Below are 18,068 nucleotides of genomic sequence, written 5' to 3'. Positions count from 1 at the left end.
GTGCTTTCGGAATCTACGCACTTTCATAGCGTGAAAAAAATAAACCAGTAAGTTTTTCGTTAGTAGACCATTATTAGGTAATTCAAAAATATCATATTCATTGCAAGAATGATAATACAATAGATAAAAATATTTAATTGACTATTTAACATGTCATAATTTTCTTTCCCTTCATATTACCTTTTAAATCTGAGACGTTTAATTGTTTTCTTGTGAAGCAGACGCTCAATAAACTTATAAGCCAATAGTACATTCGTCATGTATTTAGATCGTCCACATTTACTGTAGTGTCTTCCACAAAGGGCAGTAATTCTTCATTAGTTTGGAAGAGTTCCGGTCAAGGGCCCCGGGGGATGGCAATCAACTGCTTCTATTATTTTTAAGGGATCGAAGGAAGTTTCGACCTTATTGATGAATGTCTTACTAGCGGAGAAAAATTGTATGGATTTAGCGGTTTCACATTATGTGCTGATGTACGAAATCAACCAAGCGGGAATGGTGTCGTAGAATGATAATTTAGCTGCATTTTAAATTGTACACTTATTTATATTCCGTTGATTACTTAAAAAGGTCAAATCAATGCTGGCAGAAAATTGTAAATCATATAACAAATACATTAACAACACAAACGGACGTCTGATGTAGTGGTAAGTGACATGGTCACTACACAAGGGGGTCGTGGGATCGAGTCCCGCCAAGGGAAGATATTTGTATGATGAATATAAAATGTCTTTTCCACGGTTATGGATGTATATTAAATATATGTATGTGTATAATAATAAAAAAATCATTTATTTCGTTATCCTGTAACACAAGCTCTTTACGAGCTTAGCACGGGACCAGTTAACATGGCGTGATTGTTAGTAAATATTTATTTACTTATTTATTAAAACATTTATATTAACGTGAATAGCATAATGAATTATAGATTTATTAGATATTTAAAAAATAAGCGTGTCTGAGAGAGAGGGAGAGAGATCATATTGCACACCAAAACACAATTAACATCAGAAAACAGTCAACAAGCACATACGTTTGTACAATAGGCGGTCTTATCGCTAAAAGCGATCTCTTCCAGACAACCGTTTAATTACCCGAAATTCTGGACAGATAAAGATACAGCAGGTGTGTTGCGGTGTACTATTAACAACGCATTATTAAAGAAAATACATACATACAATAAATAGCGTGTGGTGTATCTAGATCAACAAAATAAAATAACATCACCAATGGGTGCCACCGTCTTTTCTTTTTTTATTGCAAAGGAATTATGCGTTCCTATATTTACACACATCTATCGTATGTATGGAAAATAGGCCGCTGAGTTTCTCGCTGGATCTTCTGAGCGAGTCGCGATTCCGATTCGGTAGTATATTTATTCGCGAAGTAGCTTGCCCTTGAGTTGTTAGGTTTCCTCTGAAGGCGCTTGAGCAGTTGTTAGAATCTCTCCTGGCTGAGCCCGTGCTCGCCCACCTGTCCTGGTGAATTTGGAAATGCCTCCGGGTTACCAATAATCCTTCCTTAAAAAAAGAAGTACGGATAAACAATTGAGACGTACACTTTATCTCGCCAGCTGGTTCTGACAATCATTCACCAAGAGGTGCTCATCTAAGTAATCGAATCATTAATAACTTTACACAGGGCCCTAAAACTGCATAGCTTAAAGACAAAAAAAATTCTGCTTGGAAACTAACGACATCTTGTAGCGGATGTCCCTAAACATATATGTTGTTAAAGTTAAGGCATTTAACACAGAAAAAAAATCATACAAGCCTTCGTTTGTTATAGACAAATTGTTAAATTTTATCCATTTGTGGTTTCTGAAAACTTACAAAAATCTTCATTAAAAGTAAAATATAGGATAGGTAATACGTTACTGCCATCTACAGGAGCACTGAGAAACTAATCGAAGCGAAGCCATCTAGTGGCCGACGCCCGTAAACATTTTTGTTGAGTACCCGTTGCTCATCTATAACTAATTTATGTGTATTATCTATGACTTTACACTTTAAATGACATCTACATTCGACAAAAAACCACGTATATCCGGGAATACACACTAACGCGAACCCTCCCGTATTAGGCGTGAGTTTTATTTAATTTCGCCACTAAGAAAACACAGGCCCTTGAACAAATGTTAGCATTGACCGGCGCATGTCGAAATGGACAAATACCACTAAATTATTGCTCACCCAGCTCTAAATATATCGAGATATTCGACGGTACGATTCAACAAGGGGCTTCTCATCACACCGATGCTGTGATGTGACGACAGAATCGCGTATATAGGCGAACGTATCAAACGTAAAATATATATTGAAATTGGTTATTTTTAATTTGATTTTGTCGTAATTACTAATGTTTTAATTGAAATTGTAATTGTTTACGACTGTCTCTCCCATCACCCTCTCCCTCTGGACGCCGGACCGGCGGTCTTCGGCGCCACGACCACCTTCCCACCGCACTGCACCACTTAGTGCTAGTAAACAGCGCCCCTAGCGGCAAACGTAGGTAAACGTTCCAACTTCATACAAATTTTAGTTAACTTTTACGCTATCGAGAAAGTTAAAAAACTCGCACTAAGCACACAGAACAGAGCTAACATGTTTCTGTAATACTAGTCTTCATTTAGTTTTGTAATTAATTATTCGTGCATTAAGAGGAATTATATAAAATTTATTTATAACTACTGAGGGTAAACGAAATGCTTTTTACTATAAAAGCTACGGTGTAACAGACATGTCTTCATTTTGTATCAAATTGATCGGGTGTCGGGGACTGATTGGTGGTTCACAACGTAAGGGTGGATGGCTTATTAAATTTACTCACTTGTCCACTCGAAGTTATTGTAGATTTCGAATGCGAGGTTCTTAGATGTGTAGACGTAATATAAAATTTTCTAATAAGAAAAAGATTACATATCATAAACAGTACATTTTTTGAAGTGAAACTTCTTTAGGCGCGTTGAGACTAAAATTTAACTCGCGACAGATTCGTTACGGCTAGAGAGAAAAGATACAATTTAGAAAGAGCGAGAGTGAGAAAATAGACAGAGCGTCTCGCGAACTACTCGATCGTGGAGAGAGGGAAAGGACAAAGCGAGCTAGGTCGTTTCTCGTCTCGTCTCTTATACACAGCATGCCCTATTACAAGAGAAATTTTATTTAAGGATGAAAAATGAAGAAAACATCAAAAGTACATACCGCAAAAGACGCCATTTTTTTATTAGCCGATTTGCAAAAAAATCCCTGCTATTTAAGCGATTAAGAATCATAACATACTATATGCCTTGAGGCAAGAGTTCGATGTTTGAGCTGCTACGCGACAGATATCTGTGAAATAGTACCCACACGTGTGAATACAATACGCGCCACTAATTACGCTATAAATTTTGCGGGCTTTATTTTATTACACAATATTCTTCATCGCGGAAGACGTCTCTGAACAGTTGGTATTTACTTTGAATCTAATGGAGGATTTGGATCGCAGTGCAGTTGCATCACTCCACATGAAGTTCATTGTTTTTAGACAACGTGAATTTATAACGACTTTATGATTAGTCTTCTTCTTTTTCTTTACCTTATCTCACCAGGTGGGGTCGGCACAGCTAATTTTTCTTTTCCATTCTCATCTATCAGCCGTCATCTCAACACTCACTCCTCTCTCTCTCTCATATCGTCGTTCTCACACTCCATCCATGTCTTCTTCGGTCGACATCTTCCTCCTCTGCCTTGCACTACCATTTCCATACATCTCCTAGTCGCATGCATCTTCTCTCTACGCATCACACATCATGTATGATTAGTAATACGTTTTTTTACTGTATAGACGAGTGGTCGAGTTAAGTGTTGATGTTGAGGCTCAGAAGACTCACCCTGAAACTTGAGGTCTATATTTCAATAGTGTAGTAAATAAGTAAATTATCATCATTTTTTTACACGATGTTATTGTAAGTACTTGTTTCAATAGAAAAATTTGTACCCGCCAGCGGGATTCGAACACCGGCACGGTTGCGTCGCTCGATACGAGTACACTGGGGGTCTTATCCTTTAGGCCACGACGACTTAAAAAATTGACAGCTAAATCGATTTCAGTGTCCATGTTCACATGGTAACATGACGACAGTTCATTTTGCTGCAAATATAATCTCGTTCTCATGGAAACACTGTTCCCCAAATATAGTTCTATTTTTTATACAAACGTAATACTACTACCATATTTTGGCGTTCAGAAATCTGTAAATCCACTTTCATTTTAAACATTAAAAATGTATAGATTTTATTTATGATGAGATCTCTTTTTAATAATTGTAGTATGGACGACGGGGCCTGACTGAAGATTAAAACAAAAAAAATATATATGTACTTTCGAATGTTAAAATCAACTTTTGCAAGAACCAAATCTGACTGTATGGTTCTGATTAGTGTAGGATTTCATTATGGCTCGAACGTAGAAAAATGACGTAAAAAGATTGTTTGTTACGCTTCATTAAAGGGAGCTCAAGCAACAAATACTCGTTTGCAATGACGATTTCCAAGTTAAGGGTAACGACACACCGGCGGTAATGAGAAAATTATACGGAGTCTTACTGGCTTTAATAAAAATTTGTTCCATCCAGGGGTTGATGAAGTAAAATAAATGGTCCGCTGCTCTGCGGCTTTGTGAAGATTTTCTGTCGATTCTGAAGCAAATTACTTTTTTTTTTTTTAACATAATGCTTTTAAGTTTTCGGTCAGATGCCTTTTCGGAATATGCCAGATCAGAATAGGTCAGATGCATCAGTTAATTTTCAAAATTTAAACGTAGTTTCGAATGTACGGTATTTTCTGATCCTAGTAGAATCGCAAGTGTAGTGACCACTTCTTACCTATTTCCGGTGCTTCCCACCACGCGTACCATTTTGATGGGTGGGGTAAATATATCATCAACAATATATTTGTACTTTAGATTTCGACTTTTGTGTCCACCACGGTGGCGATATTAAGATTAATTTTATTCCACTAGATTACTAGACGGACTCACAGCCCGCTTGGCATTAATTCATGTCCATAGACATCTTAATATGTAGATATGACGCCTTAACTGAATTGTAAGTAGATATAATTGCCACAAATAGACAACATGGTTGTACTTACCCAGGCTGACGTCAAAATTCACCCTAAATCCACTAATACTATTCCTATAATATAATTAAGAGGTTGTCAGTAAAGTCGGTTTACGGTCGATTGTTCCGCGTTCTCGCTTGCACGCTCAAGCTCAGGCGGAACGTGACACTTTTTCGTACGTGCAGCCCATGTTCATCTATTTTTTTATAAGACTTTATTACGACAACACTCGTAAAATATTAATCCCGCTAGTTACATTACCGGCAGTTCGTCAAGTATCTTATACATAATTGAATTGCACGCCTCATCTGTAGCAACAAAGCAACGTCGTACCTGACATTTCACACAGACAAAAAAATATATATTTTCATGATTCGGTCAAACGACCATATTTATCCGGCGAGATTCGCAGATAGTCCCTGTACTTTATTACGATTTAATTCAACAAAACAGAGAGCGCTTGCCTTTGATACGCCGGCTCGCATGCGGCTACTGTAACCATGACCACTATAGAAGAACGAAAATAATTTGTTTTTACCATTACCTGTAATTAATGTATTTATGGTTTTTTTTTACACTCAAACATGGAGTTTTATATTAGGAATACTCTCTTAGTTTTCGCGGTACTAATTCAGAGCGTTTTTTAATATTTTGACAGCTAATAAAATTGTATATTCAAACGGATATTTAATAGTTACGGAAGTACTCATTGTGTGAAGTATGCTTAGCAGCCGACTCGCTCTTCAAGCCGATATGAATGAGTGATTCTCGTAAGAATTCGGCAAGATAGTGGAACCTACCCACGTCAGTTTACTTTATCTACTCTAGTATATATACCCTAGTTTACCCTATTACTAGTAAAATCGTCCAGTGTCGTAATAACTCAAGGTTTTATTTTCATGTTGAGGAATAATAATAAATAAGAAACAACTGTTAAGAGCATTTTCTCTCTTATTTACCGATCTTTCTCCTTCTCTCTCAAGAATCAAAGTGATTTTGAGTCTCCACTAAAATTCCGTCATAACCACTGACACAATTTGCTTTTAACCGACTTAAAAAAATTAGGATATTCACAATTCGACCATATCTTTGTGTGTGTTACCTCAGAACTTTTGTCTAAGTCAATCGTGTTTTATGATTCTTTTTTATATGAAATCTGGTGCTTCTCATGTGGTCCCATTTAGTCAAGCTCTTATCCTTAATTATGAATTTTCAATTAACTTTGACTACATTGACTACTCTCTTTTTTTTGTTTTTTTTTTGTTTTTTTTTATTGCCTTTATTGTAGGCAGACAAGCATACGCCCCACGTGATGGTGAGTGGTTACCGTCGCCCATGGACTTCAGCAATGCCAGGGGCAGAGCCAAGCCGCTGCCTACCGCTTAATACTCTCCACAAGCCTCGTTTGAAGAAGGGAGAATGAAGATGAAGTCGGTTCCCTTATTTCTTAAGTTTTTATTACATTTTGTCTAAGAAGTTGTGCAAAGAAACTAGCTATTTTCAGAACAATACTGATAACACTACGAGTGTCATTAGTGATTACTAAACAAATAAACAAGAGATCTTGACAAAAACGAAGAAAAAAGGTACAGAAAGCCTTGTTTTTCTTTTTCGAATAGAAAAAAACTACATATTTACAAAAAAAATATTAATATTAATTATTGAAGCTAGTTATCTAATAAATTGGTACAACATTTTTCAAAGCCAAGCTCTACTATACCATATTGTCAAAATACCAGAGGTTCTTGACGCACGCGCAGTCTAACAACCCTATAGAATACTGAGTTCTATGTAGTTAATAAGCCTCTATGTCACAATCTTTCAATCTACGTCACAATTCTTTGGGAAGCCTTATCAATAATTGAACTAATATCGCCTTGAAATGTTATACGTATAAACCTGATCTCTTGACGTAATATTATATATATTTTGTAAACAAAACAGTCTCTTTAAAACTAAAATCGTGGTCTCTGTACTCTCGGATAAAGTCATAGTTAGAGTATTTTTGTAATGTTCTCTTTTGTGAAACGTAGGTACTCGCAGTGCGCTGAGGTAGTTACTAACTTATTATTTTTGTAAATACATAAATCTATGGAGTGAACTCTACTGATAAACGTGTGTTAGCTCTTGTACTAGTGCGCTTGTTTGTGGAACACTATTAAAAACGTCTTTGGTTCTTTTGAAATATAGTTCCAGTAGCTCGAAGTTTATTTTAAACTAGTGACCCGCCCTCGCTTCGCTTCGGAAACATTAAATTTTATTATTGAAATAGTTGAGTCGAGTAGTTGAGTTGAGTAAAAAATGTTATTTTGGTGTATGTACCGTATATATTCATATGAATGTAGTAAAAAGCGGTTATTTCAATATTCCAAACAGACACTCCAATTTGATTTATATGTATAGATTTTCCTATATATTTTCTACTTCATAAGTATTTTTGTAAATTGTTTTTATCTTTTTTATGAGTACAGTAGCAAAATTTTCAATATATAATTCATATTTATATATTTTAAATTTTTTAAGCAATAAGTAAGTAGATCGTGGTTAATTTTTCTGAATCCATTATTGTCCACCTTATGGTTGTCTGGAAGAGATTGTCCATTGTACTTTTTTAATTGTGTTAATTTTGATGTTCAGTAAATCGATCTCTCTCTCTCTCTTTCTTCTTTTAAAGAGAAAGGGGAGATAAATTTTCGCTAGTTGGGCTAGTGTTAGCAAATTCGCTAGGCTGAGCCCCGTGAGCTTGCCTACTAGCTAAGGTTACGCTGAAATAGCCTCTCAAGGCTATCAGCTTAGGCAGAAAAAAAAAACTATCTCTCTCTCTCTCCTCCTAAAGAGAGAGGTGAGAAAAATCCAGTAAAATACCATAAATAGGCGTTTTAAGATAAATACCATAAGGTTCAACACTCCTATCTGTATTTGTTAAGAAGTGCAGCATGAGCGCGAAGCATTTTACGGTAAGATATCCGTTTTTCAATGAGATTTCGACCACTTATCTGGGAGTAAGTGACAGCACCAGGTGGTCCTATACTATATCCTGTTGATTGTTATTATTTGTTATATTCGAAAGCTAGTTCTACTAGCTAACTACATATCACGTTGTTGGAAGTTCATGCTACAATCGGACTGGCTACATTAAGTTGTCAATCGTGATGCAGAAAATTAGACCTTAATTCAACAAAATTACGTAACAGATTCGTGTCTCGTGGATAATCGTGTCCGTGTCCAACAGTTACCGACGTCACGACACTCACGAACACCCATTGAATGTCCTTGTCTTCTTGTATGGTCACTTTCGTTACGAGCGCTTTCGATGGTGAGCTTACACGATCTTATAAGCTCGAAAATGTATTTGAATTAAAAATTTCTTTCGACGCGCTACAAGTTAGTTGTTGGATTATACTGTAGAGTTTAAAGTGTGATAAAATTTGATTAAGTATTAGGAACTCCTGGACTTAGAGGTAGCCTCTTCATCGTTTTCCTCAAAACGAAGACAAATAGAAAAATCTTTACACTATAGCAAAGATATTGAAATTCAAACATAAATAATGGTCTAAGGCTTATTTATACTGCACGCAATGTATTCTAAATGAAGAATAGCGCACGAGCAGGGTCAACGGAATCGTACGACACGAAATAGTTACGTAAGAGCACGCATTATGAACTTCTTTTGTGAGTCCAGCTGAAATCACAAGATTTCTAATTGCGCTTTGTAGACGCTAGACGAGGTATGTCGGACTTGAAAACCTCTTGTCGCACAACTCAATTGAGGCAAGCCGGGAGCAGAGTGATATTTCGCGAAGCTCCTCACTTTTTGTCACTCCCCGCCCCCAGAGGCGTCGATTAGGCGGTCATCGGCCTCCCCACCATAATAGGTCTCCTAGTCGCTGCCTGTATCGACTATTTTTTATTTTATTGCTTAGATTGGTGGACGATCTCACAGCCCACCTGGTTTTGGTTACTGGAGCCCATAGACATCTACAACGTAAGCCCACCTTGAGATATAAGCTCTAAGGTCTCAGTATAGTTACAACGGCTACCCCGCCCTTCAAACCGATACGCATTACTGCTTCACGGCATACGACTAATAATATGCCCGATTATTCCCCAAATTTAATTGATCTTTTTACACGATTTCTTCATCTTGGATCATCACACTCCACGTTCAAATCCGTTTAATACGTCGACGCTTGCGGGTAATGATCACCAGCGACCATATTAGTGAATCATCACTGTCGCATGACTCATGCATTAAGTCGACAGTCTAGACTTCAGCGATAGTGATTCTAAGTCACGATTTATGCATTCTTCAAATGCCACTTAGTTTAGTAGCGTACAGAGTAACATAGCTTAGATTTTGGGCTTCTTTGAAGTTTTTGACATTGCTTTAGGGTACAGAATAACATGGGATTTTGGGTATCGTCGAAATTTTTGACATTGCTTGTTTTTGACCCACTAGATGATAACCGGTTTTTTTTTATAGCGCCATCTTGTTGTGTCTTTAAAGCGGTTAGTTGCCCTCAATTAAGAAAAATAGTCTTATTATTCGCCAATAGATGTCGGGAAGAGTTGATTATTGAAAACACGAATAAAACAACATTTTCTAAAAATAAATCGTAGCTAGATCGATTTATCGCCCCCGAAATACCCTGTATACTACTAAATCTTATGAAAATCGTTGGAGCCGTTTCCGAGATTCAGCTTATATATATATATTAATATACAAGAATTGCTCGTTTAAAGGTATAAGATAAGATATAAGATAAGATTTATTTTATTCTGCGATCAATCATGACGACTATGAATAGACAAAATGTAGTTTTAATATTAAGTGGCTCCCAGCCGAAACCCGTTCTTTGAATAAAAACAATCACGAAAAAAGTGTTAAAACGCTTTTTCAGTGGCATAGTTCTATTGAAAGAAAAACAAAAGTGATAATAGAAGTTAGGTACTTATTATATAGATTAGGTCATGATGGATTACTAGGTTAGATGGAAGTGCATAATCCAAATTTCATCCAATTGTACCATCTATGGTGTGAAAGGCCGAGATAAATCCTTCACTGTCGATATTTGAAGGTTTTGTGCTTCTGGGCTCAGATGCTCTCTGTGATTTGTACTATATGAACTATAGGGCGTGCTCTGAGGAATTGTTAAGAAGATCCCATCGCTTTTATTTACTACACCGCACACCCAGCTACCAGAGTTCATCTATCAGAAAAGGCTGCGTTTACCCAAAGATCGTTTCCAGGGAACTATGCCATATGTGAACGTAATGAATTTCCTGTATGGTATTTTTGGGCAGTATCATATATCCTATTACAATTGATGTGCGAAGTGAGACTTCAGCGGTGGACAGCGACCGGGCTGTGAATCCTAGCATGGCTGGTTTCAATAAGCGAGGCAGATTGTGGAACCCCGGTAACCGTACTCGTCGAACTCGGAAAAGAGGTCGACGTGCAACCTAACCCATGCATCAGCCCGCTGAGTTTCTCGCCGGATCTTCTCAGTGGGTCGCGATTCCGATCCGGTAGTAGATTCATTCGCGAAGCAATTGCTCTTGAGTTGTTAGGTCTCCTTCGGAGGCGCTCGGGCAGTTGTTAGCAAATCCCACCCCTCCTGGCTGAGCTTTTGCTCGCCTACCCGACCTGGTGAAACTGGAAAGGCCTCCGGGCCACCAGTAATCTTTCGATCATAAAAAAAACGAGGTTGTTCAAAATCAGAACCGTACTTTCTTCTTTGAAGGCATTCAAGTAATCTTATTTTGGAGGATAGAAAAATTCTGCTCAAACACCGCAAATGGGCTATACGGGACCTAGTAAAGCCCCTAAAGTCCTGATAATTTCAAGGAAAAGAATACAAAAAAAAACAGTGTTTGTACGTTTCTGACATTGAGAAAGATCCCTCGCGGCGTAGCTACCGTGCATATCATGTAGATTGTGATCACGCGGTGTCGGGTTGCGTTCCGACTTATTTACGATTACACTAGCTTTTGTTTAAAGCTTTTGTCTCGAGAACCGGGAAAATGTAATGTTTTCATTTTATAACAATGTGTTAATAAAGTACCATACGCATTAGTTTACTGTAGGTCATGGTTGTAATTAAAAACATAATAATATTATCAATACGAAAGTATGAAAACATTTCAAAACGAACATTTTTTGTTTGTTGGTATTCAATCTGAACGCGTGCCGTTTGTCCAAATTCCTACTCAAAACAGTAATTGTTAGGAAAGGTTCTTAATATAGTGCCATGAATTCTCTATATATATAAATGAATAGCTGTTCGTTAGTCTCGCTAAAACTCGAGAACGGCTGGACCGATTTGTCTAATTTTGGTCTTGAAATATTTGTGGAAGTCCAGAGAAGTTTTAAAAGGTAGAAAAATATGAAAATGCTCGGAATTATATAAGAATAGTAATTTTGTTTTCCCTTTCATGTGTCCCTCGTCGGACGGATTCCTTTTGTTTGTTTTAAGTTTATTTTATACAAAAGTTTGGATCTTTTATTAATCGATTGAGACACTACGAAGTCTGCCGGGTCAGCTAGTTTAATATAAATATCGGAATCAAACTAAACGCTACATGATAATTGTGATAATAATGATGTATAATATGTGGGTAGCAATATCCATCAACGACTCGTTCTAAAATATGTTTGGCGGTAACGACAAAAGGAAGATCTTCCATTGGCCAAGTGAAATTGCTCAGTAGACTTACGGCATACTGTTTGTTGTTCGGAACTTGTATTTATCCAAACTAGAAAACATTGCTAACAGGATTCAGGCTTCTGTCAAATATCTATCGTAACATACGATGGCTACATACGGTTTTGTCATTCCTACTGTATGTATCTAATTAACAAGAATTTACTGGTGGTAGGACCTCTTGTGAGTCCGCACGGGTAGGTACCACCACCCTGCCTATTTCTGCCGAGAAGCAGTATACGTTTCGTTTTGAGGGGTGGGGCAGCTGTTGTAACTATACTAGAGACCTTAGAACTTATATCTCAGGGTGGGTGACGCATTTATGTAGTAATTGTCTATGGGCTCCACTAACCACTTAACACCAGGTCAGCTGTGAGCTGGTCTACCCAAATAAGCAATAAAAAAAATACCACAACGCATCAGTTTGATTGTTATGAATTGATGGATGTTTTTGTTTCAGGGGCACAGAATCGTCGAACAGCGGCTGGTCTGGCGATGGAATTGTTCGAGCAGCATCAGGGTACACACATATTACAGGTATCTAACAAACTCACGTTTTTTTTTTTTTTATGTTTATATATATATATTTTTTATATTTTTTATATTGGGCTGTGAACCCGTCCACTCATCTTAGCAATAATTTTACATCTTAGCAAAAAAAATTTTTGTGGTGTTAAGTGGTTACTGGAGCCCATAGACGTCTACAACGTAAATGCGCCACCCGCCTTGAGATATAAGTTCTAAGGTCTCTAGTATAGTTACAATATATATATATATATATATATATATATATATATATACCGGTGACGCGTATTGTAATCTCGAAAGGGTTGCTACCAATATATTTGGTGATAATTTTTTTAATGAACGAGCTATCAGAAATGGATCTGAGGCCTTTCCATTTTCATCAGGATATTTTTTTGTGATCTGCCGTAAAGGTTCAATTTATAGACATCATTGAAGGCAATTTATTTATTGCGTAGACGCGTGAAAGAACTCACGGCCCATTAGCTGTTCAGTAGTTTCAGGATATTTACTCAATTAATTGCTTAGTAATTACGCAGATTACATTTTTCACGGATTTTATTTTAATTACACGATGCTATTCCTTGATCGTAGTAATCATTCGTAAACATGTGTTAAGTAACAATAATAATACAACTCTTTATTTGACACCACATGTACAGTGTAAGCATATAAAACAAATAATAGATGGTGACTAAAGTACGTAGTTCATTAGAAAAATTGCTATCTACAAACGGAATTTGAACACCGGGCGTCTTATGTTTTAAGCCATGCCTATTTATTAGACTTGGATTGTTTGCTATTAATTTCTCCCTAGGATTCAGCAATACCTTGTTGTCTTATCTAATTCCTGATTTCTACTTATAGTACCGGCTGTAGCATATCCAAGCTCATATGACATGGTTTCTCTGTTGTGCTTATTTTTACCGCGGAACAATCATGCTTTCTGTTTTGAAGGGTTCACTTATGGATGGTCAATGGCAATTGACGGACGATCGGGTGATGAGACAATAAAATATTAACATTATAAATACCAAACAAAACGACAACATCTAACTTTAGAATTCGAAACCCACCGTGTGGCACCCGGGAACTGCCGCGGTAAAGCTATTGCATAGCATTTTTTATCAACTTATGCAATTATAATTAGATAATGACCATTTAATATTAAAACAATAATAAAACAGGACCACGCTATATTAAACATTAATAAAAGCAAAACCTTAACTGTCCCCTTCACACTCATAAGCTAGACCGCGCGAGAGAGAAATGGGCAGACTTTTCATGATGCGCATGCAGTGTTACGTCACGCCACGCGCTTATTCACAAACACTACACAAGCGCAACGTGTGAATGTGTTGAACGCGAGCTACATGGTCGGCGGAGTGAGGCGTAAGGTTTTTTTCGTTACGGAATTTCATGATTCGGTCGCCGCGCTCAAGGCCCGCGATAAAAGCTATGCAATAGCTTAAAAATAATTAATAAACTCTTTTGAAATTGTCTATATATAAATTCACGGTGTGTTGACTTTCATTATAACAAAAGCAAATTAAGCGGTAACTTCGAACTTGAACTTCCATTGCGCAACGAATGGCCGACTTAACGCTTTAACAACGAACAAAACACACAATGGACAGGCAACAATACAGAACATACGATCGCTTACAAAATCCCAATTCTATATTTCACGGATTTCATTGAGAATTTCGTAACGTAATTTAATTGAAGGCACACATTTTCTGGGACAAGCTCCGGTAGGGTTGTGAAAAAAACTTCCATTATTAGAACGTTAAATTATAATTTTGCAATCGTTTTCTGTGTCGTTATAATGTTGTGGGCGATTTTCTATTATGCGGTTTTCTATTATGTATCGAAAATTGTTGTGTACGTGATTCCTTAGTTCTATTTATTTTTTTTACGAACTCCGCAATCGTTTGGGGGACGTTTTGTACGTTTTGTTCGAGAAATAATAACGGGAGCGTGCATGATAAATCGCGATTCTGTTGTTACAAAATAAAAGTGAACTTGGCACTGGTCGAAATTAAGATATCGACCATGAATAGACATGTCGCTCAGTGGATTATGACGTTAAGAACGGTTTTCACGTCACCGACCAAAGCTTCACGGCTTAGTGGTGCATTGCACTCGATTTTGAATCACTATCAGCCTTCTTTTAATAGGTCCAGACCTTGAATAGAAGTTAAGTTTTAAAGACTAGGTCTTTCACAAGTTGATCTGCTTTTAATGTTCCCGATACCGGACGTGAGGTGATTTGTTAATTTGCACCTAAATATTTTGTTAGTTAAAGTCTCGAAGTTTGGGAATAAAGTAGAGTTTGCAAAAAAAAACCTTTGCAATTTTAATGGATTTATATTTCGTGAACGACTGTAAAAAAATGAAAAGATTTTTTAATACTTCTTTTTTCGTACTCGGGAAAACAGATTAGTATTTGTTTCTCCAAGTACCTATTATGAATTGAGGCTACATTTAGGTAAGGATCCTCTCCTTCGTCGCTTTATTCATTACTGAAGGTTGTGTCCCTGAAAATTGACTGTGGCCTGTTTCGTGAGTTGTTTCCACCTCGTCCGGTCCTCAGCTTCTCGAATGGCGGTTGCGACTGGCAGCCCAGTTATGGTGGTTATTTGATCACACCAACGGCTAGGTGATCGGCCGCAGGGTCTCTTTTCTAACCACTTTGCCCGTCGCAATCACTTTGTCCAAGTTATCTGAGTGTCGGCGGGTAATGTGACCGAAGTAGCTGAGGATTCTCTGGTAACAGAGTAATTAAATGTTTCAATTAAATTTTTTGTTTTTTTTTCTTCATGAATGATTAAATTACGCCAAAGAAGTATAAGTTCTTAACTCTTATATCTTTTTTCTTTTGGTCCTCAGCCTCAAGATTAGACTGTTCCAATTACTTACTGAAAGAATTAGTGTTTTGTAACTGACCGCATATATATCTGTATAGCATTAGGATCAAAAATCTTTAATGTGTTATTAAACATATTATAAATATGTTCATAGCGTCTAACTATGTATGTTCTAGACCTAAAACAACATCTGCTAAAATCCTAATCTCGTGTTTTCTGAAACTGGCCGCGCCTACACTTTGCAACTAGTAGAGAAGATGTCTATGGGCCATGAATTAGGTGGGCCGTGCACTAGTTTACCGAACTGCGCTAGAAAATAAAATAAAAAGCTCTGAAGACTCTCTATAACCGAATGAAATCCATAAAATTGCTTTTCAAATTCTCATCTCATTGTCAAACGAGAGCCACGCAGAGAATAATTCGTAAAATAAAAAATGGCCCAATTGAATTGCGGCCGTAATCCGAAATTTGTATTTTTTGTTCAATCACCGTCGGACGTTCCGAGTTGAAATTTATCAAAAACGCTTTACAACAACTCGACACTACTATTTTGTCAACCGTGCATCTCATTAAAAAGTTTGATGAATTCATCGCTGCTTAGTTGAAACTGGAACAGACACCGTTTTAAACGTCATATCTATATATTAATATCTATATATTAATACGTGAAGCAAAAACTTTGTACCCCTTTTTACGAAAATTGCGCGGACGGAGGAGTATGAAATTTTCCACACTTATAGAGAATATAGAGAAGAAGTGCACAACGCTAATATCTTTTTAAAATAATGCATATAAGATACATTAAATCAATAAAGAAAACATTACACACACTACGTACCATGTATTTGATGCATACACGCATGCATACTATTTATTGTCAAACTTTTGTTCTTGACGTCTGTGGTCAAATTGAGAATAGATTAAATATTATTGTCTTTGTTAATATTTTTTATAGTTTAGTATTGGCGAAATTTGTGATTATAGAAGTATAAAATACAATCATAACAAACAAAGTGTACAATCTTATAATTCCAATTAATTATAGTCGAATTTAGACTACTACGGGACCTCTAGTTAAAATTAAGTGACATGTAGAACTTTATATTCACTAATTCACTAATTGAATACATACAGTTAAGAAATTAAGAAATTATGTTTTCGATCCAGAAGTGTTTGTGAATTCATGAGTATAAGATGTTTTATTGATTTTTGAAAGTTTGTAACTTTAACCTCATCTCCTTAAGTACGCGTGTGGTACGCACTACAATATTCAAATTATGAGTTAGAGATTCGGGCGATCACATACTAAATATTCTTACTAACCATTTCATGGTTATTTTATTTGCTGTTCTAATTTCTGATGTTTCGAAAACATTCCATTTTCGTGGTTGACTTGGTAAATATATCTACACATATATTACAAACCGTCTAAAAATTATTTTTATCATATTTTAAAAGATGACGCTTCCAGTTATAAAGTTTAGATCGACGATAGTAATTTTGGCTCGTGTTGTTCATTTTTTAACTATCACGCGGTTGTTTGTTTACGTTTTTTTTCTTTTTTTTTAGTAACGGCCAATGTAAAATTGAACTTGATCGTTCGGTGTAACTATTAATTTCAAAAGTACGATTTCGTACCGTTGACAGATTCATTCGATTATTTATTTGAGGAATAAAAATCTCAGACACTGTTGCTATTTTTATTGGTTGCTCAGGAATTCCTACATTGCTATGTTTGATATATCGAGGTGTGTAATACGCGACAATTCTCTATGTAATCAAAGGTGCGTTTTGTTTGGTATTAGAATCAACAGTTCGATGTTTTTCGATATGTTAATTGATGATAATTGAATATGTTGTTTGTATCGCTAAGAGGAACCGCAGTCGTTTAGTCCATGAAAAACCCCTGAGTATGGTATGATCACATAACATTTTTCACTTCGATAAAGCGACACGACACGAGAACCCTCTCATCGTGGCCGCCGGTAACTACATTCCCCATTCTGCGGACAGAATGGAAAGCAGTAGATGTCGCCCCAAACACCTCATTTCGGATCCCCCCGATCCACTAACGGTGCTTTTAGGTACCACAGGCACCGGTCACCGTTCTCGTCGAACCCGTCGCTTGCGACGAAGGGCTCGACGAGTAAATTAACCCTCAGACACAGCCCACTGAGTTTCTCGCCGGATCTTCTCAGTGGGTCGCGTTTCCGATCTGGTGGTAGATTCTGCGAAGCACGGCTCTTGCTAGGGTTCGTGTTCGCAACGTCGTCAGGTTTGAGCCCCGTGACCTCACCTACTAGTTAAGGTTCCGCTGATATAGCCTCTCAAGGCTATCAGCTTAGGGAGGAAAAAAAAATGTTTCTGCTTTAATTTTGTGTTGAGTAAATGGACGAGCTTCTTCCTGATCGGTGTCACTCTTCACCGAGTGGTCGTGGTCATTTAAGCGCTGATGGCAAGATGGCAAGCACATTACCGCACGCAACGAATGTCGCAATCCACCTTGAGAGATTACAACGAAGTCTCCATTGTACTGTACAACGTCTCGTCCCACCCTTCATTATGGAACGCATAATTACTTCGCGGCAGAAATAGGAAGGACGCAACAATAGAAAATACGCTAATTTGCAAAATTTCACATGTTCGATTTTCGCGGTAGGCAGCGGCTTGGCTCTGCCCCTGGCATTGCTGAAGTCCATGGGCGACGGTAACCACTCACCATCAGGTGGGCCGTATGCGCGTCTGCCTACAAGGGCAATAAAAAAAAAATTGTACGATGTTATTCCTTCATCGCGGAGATCCTGCGTGTCCTTACGAGATTCGAACATCGGTCCAGTTTCAAGGCTTGTAACGAACGCACCAAT

The 18,068-nt window shown here is 37.2% G+C and overlaps 1 protein-coding gene across 1 annotated transcript in view; it reads left to right on the top strand.

The window, feature by feature from the left end:
• trh (trachealess) overlaps positions 1-18,068 on the top strand; it is a gene marked incomplete at its 3' end in the record, with an annotated part of 78,739 nt that overhangs the window by 37,018 nt on the left and 23,653 nt on the right. Inside the window, 1 exon segment of the mRNA NM_001043365.1 lies at positions 12,270-12,346. Within this exon segment, the coding sequence (NP_001036830.1) occupies positions 12,270-12,346 (77 nt within the window).

Source organism: Bombyx mori, chromosome 7 (assembly GCF_030269925.1).
Source record: "Bombyx mori chromosome 7, ASM3026992v2".
Lineage (NCBI taxonomy): Eukaryota > Metazoa > Arthropoda > Insecta > Lepidoptera > Bombycidae > Bombyx > Bombyx mori.
The sequence above is the reverse complement of the archived record's forward strand: the minus strand, read 5'-3'. Positions and strand labels throughout refer to the sequence as shown.